The sequence below is a fragment of the Elgaria multicarinata genome, chromosome 11 (assembly GCF_023053635.1).
Source record: "Elgaria multicarinata webbii isolate HBS135686 ecotype San Diego chromosome 11, rElgMul1.1.pri, whole genome shotgun sequence".
Taxonomy (NCBI): domain Eukaryota; kingdom Metazoa; phylum Chordata; class Lepidosauria; order Squamata; family Anguidae; genus Elgaria; species Elgaria multicarinata.
Window position 1 is genome coordinate 3422899 of NC_086181.1, and position 12775 is coordinate 3435673.

At 42.8% G+C, this 12775-nt stretch overlaps 1 protein-coding gene across 5 annotated transcripts in view; it reads right to left on the minus strand.

Moving 5' to 3' along the window:
• CDK12 (cyclin dependent kinase 12) overlaps window positions 1-12775 on the minus strand; it is an 86593-nt gene that overhangs the window by 66388 nt on the left and 7430 nt on the right. For all 5 annotated transcript variants that reach the window (XM_063138419.1, XM_063138421.1, XM_063138418.1 and 2 more), the window contains exons 2-6: window positions 11666-12541; window positions 6444-6620; window positions 4085-4224; window positions 1177-1347; window positions 260-449 (exon numbers count right to left, since the gene is read on the minus strand). In XM_063138419.1, the coding sequence (XP_062994489.1) occupies window positions 260-449; window positions 1177-1347; window positions 4085-4224; window positions 6444-6620; window positions 11666-12541 (1554 nt within the window). The remainder of the gene's footprint in view (window positions 1-259; window positions 450-1176; window positions 1348-4084; window positions 4225-6443; window positions 6621-11665; window positions 12542-12775) is intronic.

The window sequence follows — 12775 nt, forward strand, 5'->3', positions numbered from 1 at the left end:
GCATTTTACTTGCTAGTGGAATGACATTAGAAAAATAGACAAGTAGGTCTCCTTTGCAAGGACATTTACAGTGTGGCTCCACTTTTTTCTCTCACAATTTTACTTGAGCAAATGAAGGAATACAAAGATGATTTCCCCCCAGATCTTAGGAAGTGGGGAAGAACAAAGACAGCATGACATTTCTTAAGGTTACAGGCCTAAATGCACAGAAATCTAACTCCCATCTCCCATGGTCAAACTGGGAAACTCAACCAATTACCTGTTGTTTAGTAAGATGTTCGAGCACTTGATATCTCTATGGAGAAAGTTTTTTTTGTGACAGTAGTCCAGCCCCTCCATCAATTGTTTCATGAAAGACTTGATGTGGTCCTCTGAGAAATGCACTAATCCAGATTCTAGTAATCCCATTAGGTCGTGGTCCATATATTCAAATACAAGGTAAAAGGCACCTGGCAGAAGGAGGAAAACACACAATTTTAAAGTCTGAGTGTATAAAAGCACAAGATTTGACACAAGTTCAGTAGCATTGCAGGAAACGTTTTAGTCCAAACACTATGAAAGTAGGAAAATGTATGAATATTTCAGCTTTTGCTCTGAGAAAATAGGGGGAGGGTGGCTCTGCATTTGCTGCTGAGTCTCCTTGTTTCCATCTCTCTCAGCAGGTACCACCACCACAATTGTTGTGAATTTGGGTGAGTGGGGGAAAATTTTGACACTGTACCAGTCCATCCCTCACTCTGGAACCATTCAGGATCACCCGACCAAGCATACCAAATCCCTTAGCAATCTCCCTCCCTAACAGATGGGGATGCTGTCTGGATTCTGAAGCATGTTTACAAATCCAGTCTTCCTTCCCTAGCAAAGCAAAATTTCTTCCGTTATGGTAATTATGATAACTTGGTAAATGATGGACTGGAACAACTTGAAACTTTCCTCAAAATATCACAAAAGACCATCAAAATGGAGATGAAACTTCTGACGTGTGTTTGTGATGAGGCAAGTCTTTGCCATTTGGATGCTCCTAGCAAAGTCAAATAAATTGATACCCAAAATACATTATCTGGAGCTTTTTATATGCAAAGTATACTGACTGTTGTCGTGAGCACCATGATCTGAAGCACAGGCCTGCCGTCTTACATTTTACTTCTGAGCAATATCTCTTCTGATAGTGGGTACCTTTGTCCTTCTTGAAATCCAGTGCATCTTGTTTGTCTGTGACAATTTCCTTCATGTTGACAACACTACGGTGAATCAACTGCCGGAGGATCTTGATTTCACGGATAGCTGTGATGGGGAAACCCTCCTTTTCATTGTCCAGCCGCACTTTCTTCAAAGCCACCAATTCACCTGCCAAACACAGATCACAGCCAGTAAGAATACAGATAACTATGTGGAATTACAGTGAGAGCCATGAAAAGGTTGAACCCCTTAAACATACTCCTCCTTCCAAACTACTGGAGGGTATATTAAGTCAATACAATGGTACTTTTGATTAGACCAACATTGGTTGTGTCTGGAGCCTAAACACTTTCACATTTCATAGAAATCTTCACCAAATCGCTTTTATACTTGTACAGCATCCAAGAGATTGCATTTGATGTATTCTGCGCACCTTATAATTTGAGACCAAAATGTAAACTGTTTACTGTCAATTGGCTTGCCCATTTCACTCTTACAAGCTATTGCAAGTCTGTTACTTTTGACGACTGTGGTAGAGTGGCTACAGCGTTAGATATCAAAGTGGGAAATTCAGCTTCTTAATCTAACCTACTTTTATTGAGTGCCATCCGTACTTCACCAGTAGTACTTTATAATGTAACACAAGCAAAAGCAAGCTTGTGGTCTAAATTTAGACATGTGAACAGGCGGAATGAAAGTCAACAAAGAGAGGAAAGGAACGGGAGAGGCAGGGGTAACAAATTAGTATGACCAAATGCAATTAGAGGCTTGTTGAGGGACTAGTAATCCCAAGAACCCTCATCATCTTGGAAGACAAGCCGTGCCACCAGGATGACGTACACGCTAGGCATCAATGAAAAAAGAACAGGGACTCAAGCATGTTCATGGGTTTGTCTGAATGTAGCCTGGGATCAGGGGTAAGGTTGCTGCACTCCAGCGAGGTATGATCACACAACCCTGTACAGGCTTTGAAAGCCAGGAGAAGCCAACTGATAAAGTAATATGCTATTATCTAGGTTTCAAATCCGTGCTTAGCATTACACTCACTGGGTAAACTGGTACATGTCAGTGTCTCTTGGTTAAAATTTACCATATCTGTAAAGAGGCAAAAGTGTGTGCCTTTTGACAAAAGGCAAACCATTCACAACAGTAAAATTTGGGGTCATAAAATGAAAACGATTGGCAGTAGATTCAAGACAGACCAAAAATGGCAGTTCTTTATACAAGGCCTAGTTCATTTAATATGCTGCCAGAAATTAAATAAATGGCTTAGATGGCTTCAAAAAGAGATCAGATCAACCAATGGCTTCCAGGCATGACAGTTAAATGGAACCTCCATATACAGAGGTAGCACAGCTCTCAATATCACATGTTGTGGACAAACAAGGAAGGGCTGTTTCTTTAAGGCCTGCTTTTGGGATTCCCAGAAGCATTTAGAGGGCATTCTTGGGAACAGAAGGATCCTTGGCCTGATCTTTTATATTCTTATGGTATCAATGGCAATATACTTCACAAAGTTTGTTATGATAAAGCATGAGATTAAGAATCACACAGGACCTTCAACATTGTTAATTGTTTCTTTGGAATACAAACAAAATCTTGAGAGCAGCTGCCAAAACCAGACATGAGAACATAAGAAGAGCCCTGATGCTGGATCAGACCAAGGGTCCATCTAGTCCAGCACTCTGTTCACACAGTGGCCAAGCAGCACTCGGCCAGGGACCAACAAGCAGGACGTGGTGCAACAGCACCCTCCCACCCATGTTCCCCAGCAACTGGTGCACAGGCTTACTGCCTTGAATACTGGAGATAGCACCCAACCATCAGGGCTAGTAGCCATTGATAGCCTTTGCCTCCAGGAATTTATCCAACCCCCCTTTTAAAGCCATCCAAATTGGTGGCCATCACTCCATCCTGTGGTATGAGTTCCATAATTTAACTATGCGCTGTGTGAAGAAGTACTTCCTTTTATTTGTCCTGAATCTCCCACCAATCAGCTTCATGGGATAATCCTGGGTTCTAGTATTTTGAGAGAGGGAGAAAAATATGTCTCCCTATCCACATTCTCCATACCATGCATAATTTTGTACACCTCTATCAGGTCTCCCCTTAGCCTCCTTTTTTCCAAGCTAAACAATCCCAGCTGTTGAAACCTTCCCTCATAGGGGAGATGCTCCAGCCCCTTCATCATTTTAGTTGCCCTTTTCTGCACTTTTTCCAGCTCCATAATATCCTTTTTTAGGTGCGGTGACCAGAACTGTACACAGTATTCTAAGTGTGGTTGCACCATAGATTTGTATAAAAGCAGTATGCTATTGGCCATTTTATTCTCAATTCCTTTTCTTGTAATGCCTAACATGAAGTTTGCCTTCTTTACAGCGGCCGCACACTGGGTGGACATTTTCATCGAGCTGTCCACCCCAATCTGGTTCCGTAACCGCCAGCTCAGATCCCATTACTTGAAGTTGGTTTTTTTTTGCCCCAACGTACATCACCTTACACTTGCTTACATTGAACCACATCTGCCATTTGGATGCCCACCCTCCCAGCTTGGAGAGATCCCTTTGGAGCTCTTCACAATCCCTTTGTGTTTTAACAACTTTAAATAATTTGGTGTCATCAGCAAACTTGGCCACTTCACTGCTCACTCCTAGTTCCAGATCATTTATGAACAAGTTGAAAAGAACTGGTCCCAATACCGATCCCTGTGGGACCCCACTATTTACTTCCCTCCATCAGGAGAATTGACCATTTATTCCTACTCTCTGCTTTCTGTTCTTTAACCAGACAAATCCACATGTGTGAAAGTTTTTTAAGCCAATATGCTGCATTGTACAGCACAGCTACTTAAAAATAAGGGCAACAAAAGCAAAAGAATGGAGTGCAATGCATACTGAACACCCACCTGTGTCCTTGTCCTTGGCTTTGTACACTTGCCCATAAGTCCCCTCACCGATAATACCAATGATGTCAAATTTGTCCACACAGCGCTTTCCCCAGTCACTTTCTGTCTGTCTCCTCTCACCATATCGAGGACAACAGATTCTAAGAGAGAAACATGAGAGTTGTAAAAATCCAAACGTTGACTTGGCAAGATTAATCTTTGACACAATGGATCCTCAGGTGTAGAATTTGCTCTCTCTATGCAGTTGAGATCTCTCTAACTCACATTGGGGAAGGGGGGTAGTAATTGAGCACATGCTTTTCATGCAAAGATCCCAGGTTCAATCCTCGATGCCTCCAGATAAGGCTGGAAAAATTCCTGCTATCTCTTCACTGTAAAAAAAAAAGATCCCTGAAGATTTTTATTCTCCATGTGCCATGAGATGGATCATATTTGCAAACCTCTCTTTCATCTTTTATTTCCCTCCTTTTAAAAATGGGTATACGGTTGGACTATAATTATAGCATTACTTACTGGTGCTAGTCACAGGGCATAAGAACATAGGAAGCTGCCTTATACTGAGGCAGAACATTGGTCCATCTAAGTCAGTATTGTCAGCAGACTGGCAGCAGCTCTCCAGGGTTTCATGCAGGAATTTTTCCAGCCTTATCTGGAGGCATCGAGGATTGAACCTGGGATCTTTGCATGAAAAGCATGTGCTCAATTACTACCCCCCTTCCCCACTGTGAGTTAGAGAGATCTCTACTGGTTGCCAATCTATCTGTAGGTTACATTTAAGATATCAATCTTAACTTTTAAAGCCTTACATGGGTCAGGTCCAGGATACCCAATTATTTATATAGAGCATGCTTCCCCAACATGGAGCTCTCTCGATGTTGTAGACTTCAATTCCCATCAGCCACAACCAGCATAGCCAAAGGTCAGGAAGGTTGGATATGTGATCCAAAACATCTGGAGGATGCTAGATTGGGGAAGACTGATAAAGTATGCTTCCTAGAATATGAGTTTCCCCTGTGCATTCTCCTGGCAGAGTCTTAACTCAGGTGCCCTCCTTACCCCAAGATCAGATGTTTTCAGTAATGACAGTTTGCTTGTTAAATGCTCTTCCCTAGAAGCTAAATTGGAATAGCTCTGTTTTGATTTTGCTGTGTTTGTTAAGACCTTAATTCTGCAAGGCCTCCAATGAGTAGATTTCTGTCTCTCCATGCTGTTTCTGTGGTTATTTTAGATTCTGTGAAGTTTAGAGTGCAATCCTATGCAGGTTTAGACAGAAAAAAGGCCTACAACTCCCAGCATGTCCCAACCAGCATGTTGGGGATTGTAGGCTTTTTTCCTGTCTAAGGAAAGGAAAGGAACCTCTTGTGCAAGCACTTGAGTCATTGCTGACTCCTAGAGGGATGCCTGCTCTCGCTGACATTTTCTTGGCAGACTTTGTAGCGGGGTGGTTTGCCATTGCCTTCCCCAGTCGCAGTTACTTTCCCCCCAGCTAGCTGGGTACTCATTTTACCGACCTCGGAAGGATGGAAGGCTGAGTCGACCTGAGCCAGCTGCCTGAGAACCAACTTCCGCTGGGATCGAATTCAGGCTGTGGGGAGAGTTTCGGCTGCAGTAACTGTCTCTTACCACTCTGCGCCACACAAGGCTCTTTTCCTGTCTAAATCTGCATACAATTGCACCTTTAGTGTATTATGTCAAGATAATTATTCTGTTCTAATATTTTAAAGCATTTTTGACATTGTCCAACTGAGAACTACCTTCTGGGCCATTTTGGAGGAAAGGCAGGGTGTTGAATAGATATATTTGTATTTTCCTGATCTTAGTATGTCTCAAGAAGGAGCTTCAATTATATTTAATGATATAATTCAGATTGCTCAAGAAAGGCAATACCCACTAAACAGTGTCTTGCAAATAGCAACTACAACAAAAATCTATCAGCTTTAAAAGTTTATCAGTCTGCCCAAGAAAGATAGCATAGCACAGCATCCAAGTTATTCAAATCTGCCTTGAACTCACTAGACGTTATTTGTCATTCTTGGCCTCAGCCTGCTCCATCTGCAATATAGGAATAATGATACTGCCTTATCCTAACATAAGGTGACTGAGAATAAGTGTGAAGTGCTTGAATAGTCTACTAATTATTCTTACTAATACATGTAATGGGACTGATTGAGTAGTGACATGGCAAGCTACTTCCCAACAAGGAATTGTTACTCAACTTTGGTGACCCTCAACTTTGGTCACACTGCACTAGGGACTTCATTCAGCTTATTATGGCTCCCGCCCTTCCATAAACCATATCCAAATCACCACAACATATCCTGAAATTGTTGCTATGCAAACAGATGTACTCAATACTTACTTTGGTCTCTTCCTCAACGGTTGCTGAGGTGGTGTTGCTGCCTTTGGTTCTGGAGACTCTGGAGGTGAAGGGTCTCCACCAGGAAGCTCAGGAGGGAGTGGGAGATCTGTGAGCAAATGCCGTGGTCTCTGTTCTTTCTCCTTCTTCACAGGTTTTGGAGGAATAATCTCTTTTGGACTAAAAGAGCAAGGGAAAACAAGGAAGATGTTTACAAATTATTCAGAGACTGACACTCCCCATATCTCAAAGCCTTCAAACAGAGCGCTGACAATTTACTAGTTAGCCCTCATCAATTAGGGTGGGGTACCAGACCTACCCCAAGTGCACCTTACATTGCAAAATTTCTCCAGACATAGACCTACAACATAGTTCTGCCATGATATTATTGTATTTTTTCACCTGCACTATGTCCCCAAATTTCAGCCACCTACCATTTTCTTTCTGGAAACAAAAATATGCCTAGGGCATAAAATATTCCAATAATCCGATTTTGCCATTGGGGTGTCTTTATTACCCAAACACAAGCAAAGTACTGGGTGTAAAAATGTCCCATGGTTTTTCCCAAAGAAAACTGTTCTAGGGAAGCAGTACTCTGAACTTCAGTAGGTTGGCACAAGCCATGGGAACATTTACCTCATCAGTGTCAGCATTAGTTCTTAGTAATAAATGCTTTACCTAAAATTTTACTTGACAATTTCTGTTTTGGGGCCTGTTCAGATGACATGCTAAGCCATGGCTAGGCTGCTAACCCTTTTGCAGCAAATGGTTAGTGAGCATGTTTAAACCATGGTTATGTAGCCACCGTGGTTAGGAATGGTTCACAAGACGCGCTTAGTCACGGTTCATACAATATAGTAATTGTATGAACCATACAATGATGGTTTATTTTAAAATGCTTAACCACTGTAGTTTAGCGGGTCATCTAAACAGGGTCTTTCTAACATTTGGAGTTTATAACATACTTCTTTTGACACCAGAAACATGTTTGTTTGTGGGGGCATTTTACCACCCCAGGGTACATTGGAAAACAGCTTGAGGTAGTAAAATGTCCCACAAACATGTTTATGTATAATTTTTTACAACAAACATATGAGGGTTAGAATGGTATTGTAGTCATTACTTTTTTATTGACAGGGGGCATCCATTGGCATTCAGCCCATACAAAGGGTGCACCACACAAGCATTAAATTCAGTGGCTCAGTTCAGACAATACATTTCTTAATGGTGGCTTTAGAACTCTACAGTGGAGTTTGAGAAATGTGTTACCTGGAGGGAAAACTCCATCCCACAGTGGAGTTGTTGTTGTTTTTAGAAAACATTCCACGCTGTGCAGAGGAGAGTTCCTGCCCAACCAGTGTGTTTTGTGGAGGGCTCTGTGGAGTTTTCCATTGTGTTGAGTTGACTTTTCCCACTGGCTACAAGAGTGGCGAAAGGAGTAAGTGCCGCTCTAGGAGTGCCGCAGGGATTGTTTTTTCTGCAGCAATGGCTGATAGGATACCATTAGGAGGACTGGGAGAGGAGAGCGGGTGGAGGAACTGTCAACCAAACATTGCGTTGCCTTTTACTCAACTCCATGGGAGCCCACAGTCACACAATGGTGGAGTTAGAACATGTTGTGTGGTGAGTACCCCCTACAAACTCAACCGTTGAGTGGAGTTTTCCCACTGCGTAGAGAAATGTGTTGTCTGAGCTGAGCCAGAACCTGGCATAGATTTGGGTTACCCAAGAACTGGAGCTTTTAAAAAAAAACTTAGAAAGAAGCATCTGGTCTTTGTGGCTGCTGTAAAAACAGCCCTAGTAAGTAGGCAATAGCTAGTGAAAGCTCAGGAGCCAGAGGAAGGCTGGTCTACACAGTTCTTCCTTTTTCTACTTGTTACCTATTCCCTAGATTGACTGGCAATGAAATGCTACCTATCCTCCCCCTCTTCTCTTAATCCAGTTAGCCATCTTGGCCTCAAACTGATGTACATTATTTGACATTTTCAATTTAAAGTCAGGGTTGAAAACATAGGCTAATGAGAAGAGTTTGTAACACCAGCCCATATATACAGCACATTCTGCCTTAAAAGCTCTAGTTCACTAAAACCTTATGAAGGCATGTCATTTCTGGCCTGGATGCTTCTGGGATCCATTCTTCCTCTCCTGCTGGATGTGAAGAACTAGAGCCCTGTTTGCACGAAGTGTGTGTGAGAAGGAAGTAAAGAGAAGAGAACCCCCCCCAAACTGTTACAGCTCTAGGCTAGTTTGCATGTACAGAGCTATCATGATGTCAAATGATAGTGTGAGTATGCAGATATCATAGATACAAGACCACAGACCAAACCCTGTCACTTTACCTCACCTGAAACACGATGTCTGAGTTCGGACGACACGCTAATCAACTGGGTGTGTGTGTAATAGGTACAGAATGGGAAACACCTGTTGATTAGCGTGTCGTCCAAACTCAGACATTGCTTTTCAAGAAAATGGGAAACAACCATTGATTAGCGTGTCGTCCGAACTCAGCCATTGCTGCCAGTCATCAAGTAATGTGCATGCATCTGTGAATTAGCCCTGTGTGAATCACTTGGACATAAAGCTAACACTGAGAGCTCTGCCTTGTATCTACTCATACTTAGGGTTCAACTAATTGTCATATTTGGAGTCAGGAAAGGATCCCTTCCCTGGAAGGCAGACTGGCTAGAGTCTCTGAGGGCATTTTCTTCCCCTGTAGCATGTAACAACATGCTTGCCTGAGCCATCTAGAGCTATTTGTTCTGCAGACTCTCTTTCAGTGGTGCACTAGACCTCTGCTTGATCAGTACTGTGGTCCGTATTTCATAGGCTGATTGGGTGGATAGAAGCCCCTTCCTTTTGGATAGAAGTTTTAAGTAGCTGACTTGTCCTGCTCCAGATCTACAATTCTAAAGGTGGGTAAGATGCTTAGACACAGCTACAAGACATGCCTAAGGACCCAATCCCCTATTATCCTCCCCAGATCCTGCCAAGAATGTTTTAAGTGATATTTTAAATTAAATGAGCACTACTACCCCACATCTGCAACACTCAAATTGTTCCAAAGTTGGATGAATTTGACCTAATTTTCCCTCACCAGAATTACATTGGGCTCTAAATGGACAGAATTTAGTCATAATATTCCATCCCAAGCTCTCTTTCAGCTCCCTCCATTGTTGTGGCTGGCTTGGGATGAACAGGCAAAAATAATAGATGATCTGCAAACTATATCTCCTAACTACATGTGGCCACATCACAGTGCATGTTCTTTAGAAAAGAAAAGAAAATCCAGTTTCTAAGCCAAAAGAAAAAACAACTTCTATGTTCAGAGCTAATACTACGCTTATGCTAGGTTCAATAATATTTATACCAAGACAGAAGTTCCCTACAGCATTAGGAATATTTTGATAAAAGCTAGGATGAGATAGAGAAGGAGGAAAAAGGCAGGGGGAAATACAAAGACTAAAATCATAAGACAGACTGTGCAAAGACTCTGGCCCCATTCAGATGATCAGGATTGAGTTGAGGTGTGCCTTGAGCTGACATGTTCTCCCCCACTTTATGTGTAAGAGGAAAGCTTTTGCTTTCACTTTTGCTCCCCCCCTCCCTCCAGTGCAACACTAGGAAAAGATTGGAAGCATCTGTTTCAGTTTTCTCCTAACCACAGTGCTTCTGATCTCCTCCTGAAAGCTATGTCAGAGGGAGAAAGAAGATAGTGCACAAACCTGAGGCTTGTTCATGTAGCATTATACTATGATTAGTGTTATATCTGAATGTGACACAGTTTATTCTATTATTGCTAGCTAGAACAAACCAGGAGCAAATTATGGTTTGAGAAGCTAGATGATAGCCTGCCCAAAGAGAAGAAAAGCTTAAGAAAAGAATCCAGATGGCTTAAGCAAATGAGCCAAAGGCTCAGTTCAGACATGTTTCTCAACAGTGGTTTTAGAACTCCACAGTGGAGTTTTTATACCACTGTTTAGAAATGTGTTGTATGGAGGGAAAACTCCACCCCATGGTGGAGGATTTTTTTTAGAAAACACTCCACGTTGAATATCCACACTGTGCAGAGGAGAGTTCTTGCACAACTGTTGTGTTGTGTGGAGGGCTCCGTGGAGTTGACTTTTCCCACTGGCTACAGAGTTCCCTGGAAAGAGCGGCGAAAGGAGCGAGTGCCGCTCTAGGAGAGCCGCCAGGTTTGGTTCTTTGCAGCAATAGCTAATAGGATACCATCAGGAGGACTGGGGGAGGAGAGAGGGAGGAGAAACTGTCAATCAAATGCTGCATTGCCTTTTTCTCAACCCCATGGGAGCCCACAGTCACACAACAGTGGAGTTAGAACATGTTGCATGGTGAGAACCTCCTAAAAACTCAACTGCTGAGTGGAGTTTTCCCACTGTGTAGAGAAATGTGTTGTCTGAACTGAGCCACTGAAACAAACCCAACACAAAATCTGACTTGAGAGGAAATTCTTCCAGACCCAAATGTGGGAAGTAAATTTTGACTATGAAGCAAACACTACACAGTGAGTATTTTACGCAGAAACATCAGATGACTAGCACAAGGCACACTTAAACCTTTTTTTTTTTTGCACACTCAACAGCATACCTGTTAAGGGTGCGAAAAAACTATATCTCATGATTGCATGTGGCCACATCTTTCCAATTACAGAACTTTCTAAACCTCTTTCCAATTACAGAATTTTCTACTGAGCTAGCCCCACAAATGAGGCACCGTAAACAAGAGACCAAAGGTAAAATAAATATTCACGATGTATCTGTTGGTGTAACATATAATGGGCTATACATGGCACAAGAAAACTAGTGCTGCCTTACACCACTCAAACAATCACCCATGTCATCTACATCCAGTACTACCCTGACCAGCAACAGCTTTCCATACTTTCAGGCTAAGACATCTCCTTGAGATCCTTTCTATCATGGAACAACATCGCCTGCAAGGGACTGCCAGGTCTATCCATCCCACTAGTTAGAAGCCTTCCTTACATGTTCCATTTTCTTGGAACCCTCTCCCCACACATTTCAAAGCCGCTTTTCTACATTCTTGAGGCCATATTGGGGGAGGGGGGGTTCTTAATCACATCTTCAGTTTTCAGAATGCTAAATTACATGTCAGAAACCAAATTTTGCACTGGCCAGTGAAATGAGCAAATACTTAAGATTTTTAACAGTCCTGGTCCATAACAGCCCCTCATGGAAGACTCTTACCTATCCAAGTCATCTTCCCCAGGTAGGATGGGTGGGAAAGGGAGTGGAGGCAACGTTGAAGTTTTCAAATGTGGGACAGCGGTCGTCACAGAAACATGTGCCTTTAAGGAGGACTGCACAGTGGGTTGAGAGTTAGCCTGAGTAGTCAGAGATGTCCTGGAGTGGGCAGAAGATGGCAGACAAGATGGAACTAAAGCAGGGGAGTGAATTGTGGATGACTGGGTAGGCGGCAGAGGGGGAACAACAGGCGATGGAGGCAAAGGAGGCAATGGAGGAGGAGCCTGAGGAGGGGGTGATGATGTTGGCAAAGGAGGTAGTGACTTAACAGAAGGCAAAGGAGGTGGGACCTCTTGCTCAGCTGTCTCTGTTTCCTTTGGAGTCATAATTTCCTCCTTAGCTATAACAACTTTCATATCTTTTGTTCCCATTGCTTTTGAGTCTTTAACTGAAGCAGACAGTTTCTTCTCAGAGTTCTCTGCTGCCTTTGTTTTTACAGGCTCAGGAATTGTTTTTGTTTCTGCATTGTGCTGTAAGACATTTGCCGTCTCAGCGTCAGAAGGGCACTTCTCAGGCTTAGCCATTTTTGTCTTCTTTGCCTCTATAACTGGCTCTTTAACTTCAGCCAAGCAGTTTTCTTTCCTTGCCAAAATACTAGGTGAATCCTTCCTCTCCTTTCCATCAACCTTTGCTGCTGCTGCTGCTGCAGCTGCCCTCTCCTTTTTCTTCCTACTCAGTTCAGCTCCCAGGCTGGAGTTCAACGGTAGCCGAGCAGGTGAGATACTGGAATGGCGACTGCGGGACCCAGATCTCTGCTTTTTGTTATGAGATGAGTGCCTCGAATAAGCAGGACTTCTACTTCGGGATTTCACAGGCTTTCTGTGGAAACAAAATAGGAAAATCAGAATCTCCAAAGATCTTGATTGTCAAGTTGTATAGAAAAACAATTCTCCCGCTTTTGTTATGATTTGCTTGACAATGTGCAGACACTGGCCACGAACCAATGTACACTGCAATTCTGCAAAGGGTTCCCTATTTGCTTCAATGAGTGCACATTATGTGGTACACCTCCCACTCACCTTCCAGTCATCAACACTGGTTCTCAGCCATTAT